At 42.5% G+C, this 16884-nt stretch overlaps 1 protein-coding gene across 1 annotated transcript in view; it reads right to left on the bottom strand.

The window, feature by feature from the left end:
- LOC124040692 (E3 ubiquitin-protein ligase rnf213-alpha-like) overlaps positions 1–10619 on the bottom strand; it is a 70828-nt gene extending 60209 nt beyond the window's left edge. Inside the window, 4 exon segments of the mRNA XM_046357767.1 lie at positions 69–2033; positions 2502–2647; positions 9955–10063; positions 10524–10619. Of these exon segments, the coding sequence (XP_046213723.1) occupies positions 69–2033; positions 2502–2647; positions 9955–10048 (2205 nt within the window). The 5' untranslated portion in view covers positions 10049–10063; positions 10524–10619.
- Positions 10620–16884: the final 6265 nt, after the last annotated feature.

Raw genomic sequence — 16884 nt, forward strand, 5'->3', positions numbered from 1 at the left:
TACAGTACAACAAAAACACAGTTCATTCCACATGCTGAATAATAACATAATAGAAATATATGTATTACCTCTGCCTTGTGGGATCCAAAAACAAAGTCCTGTGAGTTTGCTTCATTTTTCCTGCTCTGGTCTCTGTAGTTACCTGCGCCAACCCCTTGCCTCCTGGACAGATCTCCCGTCTCCTGAGAGGTCCCCACCAGAACGTCTTTATATGACAACTGCCCTACAGATTGACTTGGACCTGAGGCAGGTTCTGTTCTGTTCTGATCTTTTCTCTTAGATGTCTTCTCAGGCACCTCCTGTGTTACTGAGGGAGCTGGACTAGTAGATTGTGTTTGACTAGTGTTTGGCTCATCTCTTGGGTCAGAACCCCTCTGATCACCAAGGGATACTTGGGATTGGTCAACACACTTCTTTGAGTTTGCTTCATTTGTGATATTCTCGTCGGTCTGGTTACTAGAGGTCTTCAGTTCATTTAGAACTCTAACCTCTGTGTTACCTTTACCATCAAGGCTTTTTGATGGCTCCGTTGACCCGTGTGACGTCCCCTTCAGGTCTTCCTCATCCAAGAGTTTACTGGCTGGTTGAGTTGGGTCTGAGGCACGTCCTCCTGTGTTCTGATCAGCTGTCTCGGGTGTGGATGAGGCCTGTGTGACTGATGTAGGACTAGGTTGGTTTGGCTCATTCACTGGTGCATCTACGTTTGCCTTCGATGGACCCTTGGCCTGGTCTTCTGGCAGTGTCTGGTGTGGGGATGGGTTTGGAGAGGCTATAGACATGGTTGGAGGGCCAGTAGGTGTGGCGGTGTTGACAGGAGGAGGGCCAGTAAGTGTGGCGGTGTTGACAGGAGGAGGGCCAGTAGGTGTGGCGGTGTTGACAGGAGGAGGGCCAGTAGGTGTGGCGGTGTTGACAGGAGGAGGGCCAGTAGGTGTGGCGGTGTTGACAGGAGGAGGGCCAGTAGGTGTGGCGGTGTTGACAGGAGGAGGGCCAGTAGGTGTGGCGGTATTGACAGGAGGGCCAGTAGGTGTGGCGGTGTTGACAGGAGGGCCAGTAGGTGTGGCGGTGTTGACAGGAGGGCCAGTAGGTGTGGCGGTGTTGACAGGAGGGCCAGTAGGTGTGGCGGTGTTGACAGGAGGGCCAGTAGGTGTGGCGGTGTTGACAGGAGGGCCAGTAGGTGTGGCGGTGTTGACAGGAGGGCCAGTAGGTGTGGCGGTGTTGACAGGAGGGCCAGTAGGTGTGGCGGTGTTGACAGGAGGGCCAGTAGGTGTGGCGGTGTTGACAGGAGGGCCAGTAGGTGTGGCGGTGTTGACAGGAGGGCCACTAGGTGTGGCGGTGTTGACAGGAGGGCCACTAGGTGTGGCGGTGTTGACAGGAGGGCCACTAGGTGTGGCGGTGTTGACAGGAGGGCCAGTAGGTGTGGCGGTGTTGACAGGAGGGCCAGTAGGTGTGGCGGTGTTGACAGGAGGAGGGCCAGTAGGTGTGGCGGTGTTGACAGGAGGGCCAGTAGGTGTGGCGGTGTTGACAGGAGGGCCAGTAGGTGTGGCGGTGTTGACAGGAGGGCCAGTAGGTGTGGCGGTGTTGACAGGAGGGCCAGTAGGTGTGGCGGTGTTGACAGGAGGGCCAGTAGGTGTGGCGGTGTTGACAGGAGGGCCAGTAGGTGTGTTGACAGGAGGGGCAGTGTTGACAGGAGGGCCAGTAGGTGTGGCGGTGTTGACAGGAGGGCCAGTAGGTGTGGCGGTGTTGACAGGAGGGCCAGTAGGTGTGGCGGTGTTGACAGGAGGGCCAGTAGGTGTGGCGGTGTTGACAGGAGGGCCAGTAGGTGTGGCGGTGTTGACAGGAGGAGGGCCAGTAGGTGTGGCGGTGTTGACAGGAGGGCCAGTAGGTGTGGCGGTGTTGACAGGAGGGCCAGTAGGTGTGGCGGTGTTGACAGCTGGGTCATCCACCGCTGAAGTAGAGCTCCCACTGCCAGACAACTCATCTTTCTCTTGACGTGTGTCAGTGCTCAGCTCAATAGCGCTGGAAGAGCCTCCACTCTATGAACAATGTATACAAAAATGAAGCCTTTTAACACATAAATCATTAAAGATCAGCATTTCTGATTCATAAGCCCTGCCCATTAAAGCGTTCCCATTCCATGCTAATTTCACTGGGTTCCCTTGACTTAAAACCCCACGTCTGGTCACATCCTAACGGCACAAATTGAAAGTGTGACTGGTTCTGTTTAAACAAATATATATTTGTAAATCTCTTATCGCCTCATAATAATGATACTCTGACTTAACGACAACTGTTGAGTCATTTAAAAAGAGGTTACAAAAAAAATATATATTAGAAGCCTTTTTAATAAGATGACATTATAAAAAGGCGTATGAATGCTCATAACAGGAAATGAAACAACATACCCGTCTGCTTTAAGTAAAGTGTTACCGCATTTTGTACTACCGGTATGTAAAACAATCCTGACTCTGCATGTGCTCTATATTCTAGTGGAGATTTGGGACCTTTTTCTTGACATTGCCCCCTGGTTCTTCACTGGAGTGTTTCGTAGGCGCGTCGGTCTTGTTCCCTGCCCACGTCAGTGGCGCAGCCTCCGTCTGGGGCTCTGCTTCACGGACCACAGACGTTTGATGCTCTGAAGTGGTCCCACCTGACATGGAGGGTAAAGTCATTTAGATCCACATTAACTACGTGTGATAGAGACATGCAAACCATTCTGACCTTTTACTGATTTGCTTCCTTGTCCTGGACAATGCTGTATACACAGGGCCTTTCTGGGTAAGGTCACGTGATCAGAAGCAGCTCCTGCATGGGTGTGCATGCTGAAACGGGATCCTTGGGGGCTTCCAATTCGGACATCACCCCATTAAAGTTGAAATGCAAAAAGGCTAAGGTGATATTCTGACTTAATGGCAGCAATTGTGAGTAATTTATAAACAAGTTTAGGGTAAGGTTAAGGGTAGGGGTTAAGGTTAGGGTTTAGGGTAGGGACATCCCAAGGATACGGGATGTATACTCCTGGCAGCAGTGGTTCTCAAACTCATGGCCGGCATTATGAGTGGGCCTTAGGGGGCCTGGCCTGCCCTATCTACCTCCTGGTTCATCCCAAAAAATGTATAATAATAATGAGATATATGTTTAGGCATAACACTGCTTTATGTATGGTATAGGCCATTTAATGTTTAAATTAACTCAAAAAAAATTATTGTATTGTTAAATTAAATATGGCTCAGCTAATTATTCCTGACAGGGTTTGAGATCGATGATATCCATCATGAAGTCACATCTGTTTTTACCGCCAGTTCAAATTAGCAGCGGGGGGAGCGTTAGTTAAACACAACAGTGTGCCTCGGTGATCAGTAACCTTGGCTACCTTCAAAATGGATACTAGAAATTGGTTTAAAAAGAATGCATCATCTTCTGCAACGAGGGGCGCTGAAACCGCTGCTTAGTTGCTGGCGATCATGGCAATGCGGCTAGCCCTCATAGTTCATTTTATTAGTACCATAATGTTTCTTAGGACAAATTAATAACAGATTTCTTTGTGATTGCGTATATTCAATGGCTTTATTAAAATAACTGGTAAGCGCACGGTGTGATAAATAACACTTTTTTGACAGCGGTTCCACACAGTCGGTGACACAAGTTATTTCTATGTTATTCTGTTGTTATTCCGCTATATGATTTTATTACATTATATTAAATATTACTATAACTATAGGGGTGTGTTGACTGTGATCAGCGCAGGGGAATGTAAGTGTGTATAGTCAGTTTAAATGAACAAAATAAGAACTTTTGATTTAATTCGCATGGCGCAGCCTAGGCTGCACAGACAAGCAACATAGTTGAACTCAAAATATTGCCAATTTTTATTTTATATTAAGTCTTATGTTTCTTAGGACCTGCCTAAACTAAAAAATGGGTTTCTTTATGATATAGTGTGTACATACATACACACACACACACACACACACACACACACACACACACACACACACACACACACACACACACACACACATGGATTTATTAAAATAGACGCCCATCCACATCGCACACTCGTCAAAGGTGGTGCCGGCATGCACATGGGAGGTATAAAAGCCTTATGTCGGTGTAACGTATACGCTGGGAGTCGGAAAGCGAGTGCAGATGGTGAGTTTAATAAAGGGAACAGAGAACAATATAACAAAACACGGGTAGAGTATAAACATGAAACATAAAACTGAACTAATACTGCCTGGGGAAAGAACCAAAGGGAGTGACAGATATAGGAGAAGTAATCATAGAAGTGATGGAGTCCAGGTGAGTCTCATGTGGCGCAGGTGCGCGTAACGATGGTAGCAGGTGTGCGTAATAATGATTAAACTGGTGACGTCGACCGGCGGAGAGGGGGAGCGGGAGTAGAGAGTAGACGTGACAGTACCCCCTCTCTGACGCACGGCTCCAGCTGCAGGGCGCCGACCAGAGGAACAGTCCCGAGGACCAGGCAGGTCGCCTCGAGCCGGCAGAGGCGCGGGAGCCTGTTGAGTCGGCTGAGGCGCGGGAGCCTGCTGAGGTACGGGAAAGTCTGACGTGCCAGCTGAGGTACGGGAAAGTCTGACGTGCCAGCTGAGGTACGGGGAAGCCTGACGAGCCAGCTGAGGTACGGGAAGCCTGACGAGCCAGCTGAGGTACGGGAAGCCTGACGAGCCAGCTGAGGTACGGGAAGCCTGACGAGCCAGCTGAGGTACGGGAAGCCTGACGAGCCAGCTGAGGTACGGGAAGCCTGACGAGCCAGCTGAGGTACGGGAAGCCTGACGAGCCAGCTGAGGTACGGGAAGCCTGACGAGCCAGCTGAGGTACGGGAAGCCTGACGAGCCGGCTGAGGTACGGGAAGCCTGACGAGCCGGCTGAGGTGCGGGAGCCTGCTGAGGTACGGGAAGCCTGACGAGCCAGCTGAGGTACGGGAAGCCTGACGAGCCAGCTGAGGTACGGGAAGCCTGACGAGCCAGCTGAGGCATCCCCGGTGCTGTGATAGTGGCCCTTGGACCCGACGTCACCGGAAAAATAATTATGAAATTCAAATAAATCCCTGTTGCTTCCATTTGTTGAGGCAGTATTCTGTAATGTATCCGCTGGGAGTTGGAAAGCAAGTGCAGGTGTTGAGTTCAATAATAAACGGAACATCTAGAAATATAACGAACATGAGTAGCGTATAAACATGAAACACAAACTGAACTAAAACTGGGTGTAATATATATAATAATATATGCCATTGAGCAGACGCTTTTATCCAAAGCGACTTACAGTCATGTGTGCATACATTCTACGTATGGGTGGTCCCGGGGATCGAACCCACTACCCTGGCGTTACAAGCGCCATGCTCTACCAACTGAGCTACAGAAGGACCACCCTTAACCCAATAAGTAAACTGGTGATAACGAGCGCCAGAGGGGGAGAGGAAGTAGACTCGACAGTCAGCAAGAATGTGGTAAAAACGGGCCTGTTTTTTTTTTACATTTTGTGAAAGTAGGAAGATGTATAGAGGCAATTCTATATTGGATGCTTCCCAATCTATTTAATTACTGTCTGAATTCATCTAGCCTTGGTCTGCAAATGCGAACAAAGATGTGCATTAGCCTATTATAAAGAGATTTCAATATGAACAGCTTAGAGGAGTGTTGTTAGTAAAAGCATTCGAATTTCATTGAAATCTTACTGTATTTCGCAATTTCATGCAGTAGGCCATGCATGATAGACATATAACGGCGCTGGAGTTAAGAGATCAATGTAGGGTTAATGAGGAAGCCTAGTGATCGTCAACAGGCCACGTCAACACGTGAAACATGGTCCTGGTTATGGATGATGTTATTACAGGTTTTAAATGCTCTATAACAATTGAAATTTGAATTCAAACCCAACCCATTTGTATGAATTGTATTTTTTACATCTCCTTAAAAGGAGGCTGGGGCCCGACCATGGAGTTTAAATGCCTGACCAACTGATTTTCTCTGGCGCAGGACCTGCTCAAACTTGTGGGGCCAGGACCCTTTTTTTGTGATAGGAAATTAACCCCCTCTCATAATAGGAACAAAACTCAAGTGAGATAAATATTGCCTACAAGGAGTTTTACTATGACTTCTGCAGTGCTTAGCCGGATGAACCATTTCTCAGGGATTTGGGAAAGAACGTTTTAAAGCCCCGCCTCTTGGCATTAGAGGGAAAATTAGCAAGTTTTCAAGCTAATTTCCTGCAATTCTTTAGGTTTTGTCATTTGGCAGAGAAATTGTACATGCCGTCAAATCAAAGGCACTCGATATAAATTCGTTTTTGACTAAAATTAAAACGTGTCATTTTGTCACTTTCATGAGGTTGGAGTAATAACATGTTCGACTACTTAAGACCTTAAAGATTTTGAGAAAATTAACAACTAAGGAATAATGTTTCTCATCTCTCATTTACTTCTCAAACCCCAAATCAAGGCCTGGTCTGTTTGGTCTGCTTGGTCTGTTTGGTCTGTTTCACAAGCATCCCCTGGTCTGCTTGGTCTGTTTCACAAGCATCCCCTGGTCTGCTTGGTCTGTTTGGTCTGTTTCACAAGCATCCCCTGGTCTGCTTGGTCTGCTTGGTCTGTTTCACAAGCATCCCCTGGTCTGCTTGGTCTGTTTCACAAGCATCCCCTGGTCTGCTTGGTCTGTTTGGTCTGTTTCACAAGCATCCCCTGGTCTGCTTGGTCTGTTTCACAAGCATCCCCTGGTCTGCTTGGTCTGTTTGGTCTGTTTCACAAGCATCCCCTGGTCTGCTTGGCCTGCTTGGTCTGTTTGGTCTGTTTCACAAGCATCCCCTGGTCTGTTTCACAAGCATCCCCTGGTCTGCTTGGTCTGTTTGGTCTGTTTCACAAGCATCCCCTGGTCTGCTTGGTCTGCTTGGTCTGTTTGGTCTGTTTCACAAGCTTCCCCGGAAGTCTTGCAACGTTGTGCCTTTGGGTTGTGCCTGTGAGCCTCCCAGGCCCATGTTTTGCCCAGGGTTAAGAACATACATTGTAACAAATAATATTACATTGTATTTTATTGCACCCTCTATATTTATTCCACGAATACCTTGGCCAAAATGTGTTTAATCATTTGTTGTTAGTAATATTTACTTCTGAAATTAAAATGTAAAAAATATTTTGTCAATTATTTCGTATATATATTATTAGTCTGGCCTTTGATCCCTTGAAGTACTGACCACACTTTGAGAACCCTTTCTGTACGGAGTATGCTGTTTTAAATTCAGCATTTTAAATAGAATAACATTCTTCAAAATATAAATCGCAACACGTAATGTTTCATGAGCTGAAATAAAAAATCCCAGAAATGTTTCATACGCACAAAAAATGTATTTCTCTCAAATGTTGTGCACAAATTTGTGTACATCTGTTAGTGAACATTTCTCCCATACCAAGATAATCCGACCTGACAGGTGTGGCACCTGACAGGTGTGGCATATCAAGCTGATTAAACAGCATGATCAATACACATGTGCACCTTGTGCTGGGGACAATAAAAGGCCAATCTAATATGTGCAGTTCTCTCACACAACACAATGCCACATGATTACTAAAGGAATTTGGCAGTACGTCCAACCGGCCTCAAAACTGCAGACCACGTATTGGGTGGGCGAGCGGTTTGCTGATGTTAACGTTGCGAACACAGTGCCCCATGGTGGCAGCGGGGTTTATGGTATGGGCAGGCATAAGCTATGGACAACGAACACAATTGCATTTTATCGATGGCAATTTGAATGCAGAGATACCGTGATGAGATCCTGAGGCCCATTGTCGTGCCATCATCCACCGCCTCATGCTTCAGCATGGTAGAGGGCACGGCCCCATGTCGCAAGAATCTGTACACAATTCCTGGAAGCTGAAAATGTCCCAGTTTTTCCACGGCCTTCAAACTCACCAGACATGTCACACATTGAGCATGTTTGGAATGCTCTGGATCGACGTGTACCACAGTTCCAGTTCTCCGCCAAAATCCAGCAACTTCACATAGCCATTGAAGCCGAGTGGGACAATATTCCACAGGCCACAAGCAACAGCCTGATCAACTCTATGCGAAGGAGATATGTTGCACTGCATTAGGAAAATGGTGGTCACACCAGATACCGACTGGTTTTCTGATCCACGCCCATACCTTTAAAAAAAAGTATGTGACCAACAGATGCATATCTGTATTCCCAGATATGTGAAATCCATAGATTAGGGACTAATGAATTTATTTCAATTGACTTATATGAACTTTAACTCAGTAAAATCTTTGAAATTGTTGCATGTTGCGTTCATATTTTTGTTCAGTATAATAAAACAACAATAATTAACCGAGCCTACCAGCCTAGTCTCATAGACTAGACGTAATATAGTAAATGTAAATCTGAGTACTCAAATTGGTATGTTACGTTACGTTTGCTATGGTTACATAAGACAGAAGTTTACTTAAGGCAAAATCTAGTAGGGTCTAGCAAACCAAAGGTTGCACGTTTGAATCTCATCATGGACAACTTTAGCATTTTAGCTAATAAGTAACTTTGGAAGTACTTTTTAACTACTTTGCAACTACTTAGCATGTTTGGTAACTCTTCCCCTAAACATAACCTGAACCCCTAACCCGAACCCCTTGCTTAGCTAACGTTAGCCACCTACCTAATGTTAGCCACTTTGCTAATTTTTGCATTAGCCACCTAGCTAATGTTAGCTACAACAAATTGGGAATTCATAACATATCATACGTTTAGCAAATGCATAAGGTATTGCAAGAATTGCAATTTGTAACATTTCATATGAAATGGATGATGGACAGCCATAAATTAATACACACCATATGAAACGTATCATTTCATTTCATACCATTTTACGTTTACTATGTTACATCTACCCTGAGTTCAGGTTGAGCCTACTAAAATGGTGCGGTTGCATAACATCTAGTTAATCTAGCCTGTTATAATGCATAGTCTAATGCTGGTCATACACTACACAACTTCTAAATTCTTAACAACTTGGACATGTTTACATTTCCCGATTTACTTGTCCCAAATCTTTCATTCCATCCATCCTCAACCCCAGCACGTGGGTGCTAAAGTGATTCCCTAGTTGATCCTGCCCCGAGTTTCTCAGTTGTCATAGGAAAAAAATGCAGACCCAAACAGTGAGCATATAAACAGCGAAATGGTTCCATTCGTTTTTACACCATTCACTTTTCCCATGTTGGATTTTGATAACACTTAAAAGGGCTCTGTTTCATGTAGGCTAACATTGGCATGACGTTTTGATAAACATGTAAATCTCTTTCGGAAACGGTGACGTTTATCAATATATCCCAAGACAGTTCACAGAATTGTAAATGTAAATAAATGTAGCCAATTTCTTCATTATTACATTTAGCAAACATTAGATGGTTAATCCAGACATTCTTACCTTTACCTCAATTTGACAGTCTCGTCCAGATCATCATGGCATTTGTAGATCTTTATGATAGCCACATTAGCAGCTAATTAGCATTTCATTTGTTGGGGCTAAATACAGGCAAATATATTGATAAAAGTCATCTTGTCCGTGAGAGATTTACACGGTTATCAAATAGTCACACCAGGGTATGCCTTCATGAAAAACAGCCCTCATGTTAGGTGGTTCTAAAATCCCTCTTGGGAAAAATGAATGGTGGAAAATGATTGGAGCCATTTCCCTGTTTGACCGCTAGGTTTTATGGGTATTATGACTCATACTGTGGTGCTCTATTTGGCTGCCAGAGCCAGTCTACCCCTGAAAATAACATATGGTCCTTGGACCTTAACGAGCAACTGTAGGCTCTTTAAAAGTACATCTTGGGCTAAGTGTAAGCATCCAAATATGATAGCTTTATTCCCCGCCATTCATATATTACATACTTGAAAATAGTAATACAAATAAAAAAATACAAATATATATATATATATTACCTGTGGTGCAAATTTGAGCAGCTAACCTCAATCCGCATTCACTGCAAAATTTTGACGATCTTTCGACTTGGTAACCACAGCCAGGACACTTCATCTTGATGTAGCCGATCTGTTTGCAATCAAAAACACGCCATCATTACAAACCATTCATATGATTCAGCAGCCTGATCAGCATGCTTTCACTTTCAATTAGCCAACGCCTCATCGAAAGATATGGTTAGCCCTATGAAAAACTACTTACAATGAATATTGAGGTAACTGATTTGGAATTCATTTCTATGACCTGCAAAACTGTATAAAACAGTTTCTCACTTTTCTATCGAGACAACGAGGATTTGACCAAACTAGACTACTTGTGAACAAGGATTTGTTTTTGATCATCAGTTTTACCCCCAAGATAATAATCAACGAGTCATGTCAACACCTGCTGCGCCACAACTTTAACATCATTTCGACAAAACACAAAACAATTTAAATATTTTGCCCAATAATATTGAAACATACAGAAAGATACATTCACCTTGTACATGTTAATTTGTTCGATTGTCACCCAATAAGCATCGTCTTACCGTTTTGTCGACTCTTCTTCACACTGTCAAATCTCGGTCTGTGTCAATACTGAAAGTCTATCGAAGATATGGACATGTTGTACTGTACATTCTGATAACTTTCGTTTTCCTGAGAAAGGGTGGAAACGTTCCTTCCCTTGTATAAATATAGATTATCCACACGGTGCATATTTTTTTTTGACAAAGTGGAATAATAGGCTGGTAGGCCTACTTATAAACATGTTTTGTCATTTAACTTTTCACGTTTGCCTAATTAGTAGTTTTCAACCCGTCCGCTTCTTTTTTCTCCAAAAAATTAATAACAGTTGGGGGTTTTAATTAATGGTATTAAATATATTTTACATTACGTTACACAGTGCAAATTATTAATGATAATACGCCTTTAATGTCTTACATTCACTGCTAAAATTGACCCAAATTTGATCGCCAAGTTTTCCTGCTAAAAACATTCCGCGAATAGCTGTCAAGAGGTTTTGTCAGTGATTTGGTGGTGCCAGGAATGGAACAGGTTGGGAACCATTGACTCTGCCTACTTTACATTTACATTTACATTACATTTAAGTCATTTAGCAGACGCTCTTATCCAGAGCGACTTACAAATTGGTGCATTCACCTTATGACATCCAGTGGGACAGTCACTTAACAATAGTGCATCTAAAACTTAGTGGGGGTGGGGTGAGAGGGATTACTTATCCTTACTTTAAGGCAACATACAATTTTATTTGACAGACTTACTGACAGCCATCATTTATATACTGTGAACCATCAGATCCTCCTCTCCACCGAGTTGGGCATTGATGCATGGGTGTGGTTGGCAGGCGGTTGCATAGGAGTGATTTCAGTGCCAACAGAAATTGAATTTGAATTCCATAACCTTGAATTTGTCATGCACAAATTGACTATGTATTTCATTGAGTTCAATATTCATTTGAATATTCAAATGTTATATTTAGTTTCAATATGGTAGATATTGGGAGTCATTGTCTACAAACAATGACAACATTGTTTGTAAACAACATTTACATTAATGGCAGTTTGGAGTGACCGACTGGGAAGTTTCACTTTAACGAACCTTCAAGTCGGAAACTGAGAAAATGTTATGGCGGTTGACAGTTTCACCACCGACCTTTAGAACCATAAGGTCTGTTTTTTTTTACAATTACAAACGTATTGTGGATAATGTAGCTAGTTTCACCATATTGTCAATGTTAAGCAAGCTAACCTGTTAGCCACCCCAAGTAGTACTGGTTGAAGTACTGCTCAGACTTCTAAAGCACTTTAACACAATCATGTTGGACTTATGGGGAAGTTATTCCACTTCTGACTAGCACGTGGAAGGCCCAATTAGTGTTCAAATGATGTATTAAGATGTATTATGTTGACAATATAGTCAACTGACAGCTCTAACAATGGGAAATACATGTCCAAAAACAAAGTTCTTTCAATCCCAATACCACAGACAGTGTTTAAGATTCTTTAATATGTATTAAAAAGGGTGTTACAGGCGAAAAGCAACAGAACAAGGACAGTCCCACACCACATACACGCTAGAGCCATAGTTGTTTGGCATGGAACATTCGTTGCCGACATCACGGGGTTCCGATGCTGTTGACAAGGCCTCTGCAGTCTCGTCGTCGCAGACCACATCTGGAGAAAGCATCATCAGTAAGGTCATCATATTGGAAACCATCGATACACACTAAAACTTGGTTTGGCTCTTAATCCCAAATAGGGTTTGTTTCCGGTCAGCTCATCACACTCATCCGGTCTCCTCTCCCCAGACACGGCGGTAGTGGTGTGGCTGAGCATAGCCTACGGCACCTGGCCTCTCCCGTTGCTTGAATCTGCTGAACATGTCTGAGAGCTGCCTTGGTGCAGGGGCAGCTCATTATATCCAAAAACGCCTCAGGTGTGGGGTTAGTGGCTCAGGTCCCTAATGAACACACTCATTCCCTCATTCACACAAGGAGACAAACACTCAAAAGGGGTTACCCAATTCAAAGGAAAGGAAGTCACTTAAATAAGAAATAAGATGTAAACTAAAACACAGCAGAGGAATAAATAGATATTAAAGCACTTCTAAGTAAGTCAATAAATTCAAAATAAAACATTTGCGGGAAAAGGACTCAAAAAGAACCATTGGCACACGTGACATACATGTCCACAAGGCCTGAAGGCAGGCGAGAACTAGCCAATGAAGTTGGAAGTGCCACCCAGTTGACTACATTAAAATGGTGGACGCCATTTTCTTTTCTTTTTTTTACCACTAAATTGTTACCCATAAATGATTTGATATTGACACAAAAACAGCTGCATTAGACTTTTAAAGAAAATTAAGCCCTTGTTTCACTCAATGCCATGTTTCCAATTGCAATACTGCTTCATCATAAAATGAGTGAACAGTGGCAGATGACGAAGGAAACGTCCTACTAGGGGAAACAAAAAGCCACATCAGCCTTTAACGAGTATTCTAACGTCACTCCTAAGAAAACAAGTAGTTTTTTTCTTTCTCCCCATTGTAAAGGCGACATGGGTATTTGTCCAGTATCATCCGATTGGGTTTATCACAGCCAGGATCCTCCGGTACCGTGCAGAGTGTTGGTTGGTTGATGCGCAGCCGGATCGAAACGTACAGCTGGTGGTGACAGCTGGTGATCGTTGATCGTGCTTGTTATCGCAGAGAATCTGGTGGTTCTTAAACAGACCTATAAAGGCTACTATATTGGCTATATAAAGCGAATCCAAATGTAACTTTAGCTAGCTAGCTGCCCATGCAAACGTTTGAAATTGTATAAGTGTCCATACAAATTCTAATTAGCATAAATGGTCCACAGAAAATTCAAGATGATAGTTCGTTAAAAAAAATAATAATGGACATGAGCAAGAAAAAAAAACACAACACAAATCTTTCAAGCAACATCTTTTACTTCAACAAACAGGGGAAGGTTTCCAAACTAATTGAGCTGTCATCAAAATGTTTTAGTTTCAACTTACGGTAGTTATTTAAGAGGGTCATGCTCTACTTTAACCACTGTAACCATGCAGGCTAGTCAAGAGTTCGGGTTCGAACTCAAGAAGCAACAAAATATGGGACCAAATTACACACACACACCACGTACATCACACCACTTAAGTTTTAATAGAAGATGATGATCCCAAAGACATTGTGGGTCGAACCATCTTTCTAGTTACAGTAGAAAAGGGAGGAACATACACCATTGAGAATGTTTGTTCCATGAACAGGAACAGAAAAATCCACAATATTATCCGTCCTTGCACGCGAGAGCAGTGGTCAGCAGTGGTTTAATAGGTAGGCTAGAAATGTGCATGATTTAAGTGTAATATAAGGTTAAATGGTTAAATGTACCATACAGAATCTAACTATTGGTGGACATAATAATAACAATAGTTGTAGTATGTTAAGTATTTTACAATGTATCAACATTGTTCTGTTGGTTCATGTGAGCCCACTCTAATTGAGTATTGGTGCATTACACAAATGTCAAACATTGTCTTTCATTTTCTTTGTAAAATAATACTGTTTTAAGAGGGGAAATGTAGTAAGAACAGCATTGATCCATCAGACTTATGACCCAGAGTTAATTAAGTAAAATTCAAAATTATATCAAAAGAGTCAAACGGCTATTACCATACAGAATACATAGATTTAGATTTTAGTCATTTAGCAGATGCTTCCGACGCAGAGCAACTTACAGGAGCATTGACTCATACATAGAGTCTACCGCCATTCTCTTGATTAATGGTTAAAACTGTTTCCTCAATCTGGTGACATCTATGGGAGAAAAAAAATCCAAGTACTGTACAAGAAGCAGTAGGAACAGGAGTAGTACTTAGACATGTACATGAACATTTACCTATGACGTTTTAAAAAGGCATGCTTACCAGGCCTCTAGACTGGCTGGTGAACAAGGATAAGATAATACAACTCCTCTTTAACAAGGGTAGGCTAAATAATAAATTACTTTTAACTACTCACATAAATATCAATTTCACATAATTAAGAAAGTATTTACAAATTGTTTTAAAAATAAAAAAAAAAACTTTCCTTATTTTGTCAATATTAACAACAAAAAAAAATCAAGGATTTATTGTTGTCGGTAAAAATAAAAAACTTAAACCTGAATGTTACAAGTTTGGATCACCCAAAAGTCTACAGTCACACCATTTTGGTCAGAAGACATGAAGGCTTTATGAATCATTCATAAACTACGATTAGGTGGCATTACACCTTGTGAAGTGTTTCAGTTACACACACACACACACACAAAACAAGTTCGTAAATCATTTATAAACCTGATGTATGTGTGCCATGTTTGTGAAGGCTTTATCAAATGATCTGGCAGGCTTTTTGACGTGCAATTCATTTAAGGTGTGATCCAACTTTAATTATACTGAACGGAAATATAAAACAACATGTAAAGAGTGTTGGTTTCATGTTTCATGAGCTGAAATAAAAGATCCCAGACATATTCCATACACACAAAAAGCTTATTTCTCTCAAATTGTGTGCACAAATGTGATTACATCCCTGTTAGTGAGCATTTCTCCTTTGCTAAGATATTCCATCCACCTGACATGTCAAGAAGCTGATTAAACAACATAATCATTACACAGGTGCAACTTGTGCTGGGGACAATAATAGGCCACTCTAAGATGTGCAGTTTAGTCAAACAGCACAATGCCACAGATGTCTCAAGTTGAGGGAGCGTGCAATTGGCATGCTGACTGCAGTAATGTCCACCAGAGCTGTTGACAGAAAATGTTATGTAAATTTCTCTACCATAAGACAATTTGGCAGTACGTCTAACCGGCCTGCCAAACGCAGACCTCGTGTAACCACGTCAGCCCAGGACCTCCACATCCGGCTTCTTCACCAGCGGGATCGTCTGAGATCAGCCACCCGGACAGTTGATGAAATTGAGGGCTATTTCGGTCTGTAATAAATCCCTTTTATGGGGAAAAAACTAATTTCTGATTGGCTGGGCCTGGCTCCCAAGTGAGTGAGTCTATGCCCTCCCAGGCCCACCCATGGCTACACCCCTGCCTAGTCATGTGAAATCCATAGAGTAGGGCCTAATTCATTTATTACAATTGACTGATTTAGTTATTTTAACTGTAAATCAGTAAAATCGTAGAAATGGACCGGTTTATATTTTTGTTCAGTATTACAAAGGTAATGTGCCAGATTTTCACTTTTCACCCCCCAAAAAATTGGCTTTTAAAATACACAAAGTGCTAACAAATGTTATGGAGATTCTATAGCGATCACTTCGTGCAAATTATATTGGATGCACTAGGCAGTTTCATTGTGAAAAAAGACCACACTAAACAGTGCACCTATACAGCCTAACAGAACGAACCCAGCCTTTGACCATAATTAAAGTGTACTACAGGGCATCTAAAAAAGGAAATGTTTGTTTATTCTAGGTAATAAATGCAACAACAACAATAAAAAAAAAATATTTTCAAAAGTGGAATGTTCTAAGCGTGTCTAACTCGGTTTAAGCCTATGTCGAACACCCCTGACACATGTATAACATGTCAAATGTCAGCTAATGACAACTGACGTCACACTGAGCCCACCTCCCGAAGATCTCTTACTTCACAATTGAACTAAAACAACCTCAAAACACGCCTCTATACAAGTTCTACATCAGAGTTCGGTTCATACATATTTGAAGAGACACACGACTACTCTATTTAAAAACACCTTTGATAGCAAAAAAAATACCTGTCAGTTCAGTCCAAGGCATAGTAAAACTTGAAATCTGCCCTGACAACCTCATAACACGTGCACGTAAATTCAAAGTAGAGGAAGTGAGTTAAATGTAACAAAGAAACTAAACTTGCCCCCTAAAAAGCATTCCTTAGTCAAGAGCTACATTATTTTTCTTTAAACTTCTTCCAAAGTGTGCAACCCCCCCTTATTTAAAAGGATGGACTGGTGTCAGAAATACGGTGAAAACACCCTCCAGCTAGCTACGTTGCACGAATCCAATACTTTTAAATTGCATGAACGAGTGCAAAATTCTGGAAAAGGGTAACCTCGAACACCAGAAGGGTGGAGAATCGGTAACCTCGTACAACCATCCGGAAGTCTCGCAAGCTTACATTCTGTTTCGCTTCACGGATTCCGCAGCAGTAATCAGCTTGGTAATACGAGGCTAGAGAATCGCAACCTAGCCAAAGACAAATTATTGCATCAAGGCCTGCAAGCGTCACTTTTATCCTTCAACTTCATTGGCTTGATGACGTTTTACAGACGCAGATGAGAGAATCCAGATGTGCCAAAATCGGGGTCAAATTTAGGCTTGGTTAAATCAATGTCTATAAATGTGAT

The sequence above is a fragment of the Oncorhynchus gorbuscha genome, linkage group LG08, assembly GCF_021184085.1.
Source record: "Oncorhynchus gorbuscha isolate QuinsamMale2020 ecotype Even-year linkage group LG08, OgorEven_v1.0, whole genome shotgun sequence".
Lineage (NCBI taxonomy): Eukaryota > Metazoa > Chordata > Actinopteri > Salmoniformes > Salmonidae > Oncorhynchus > Oncorhynchus gorbuscha.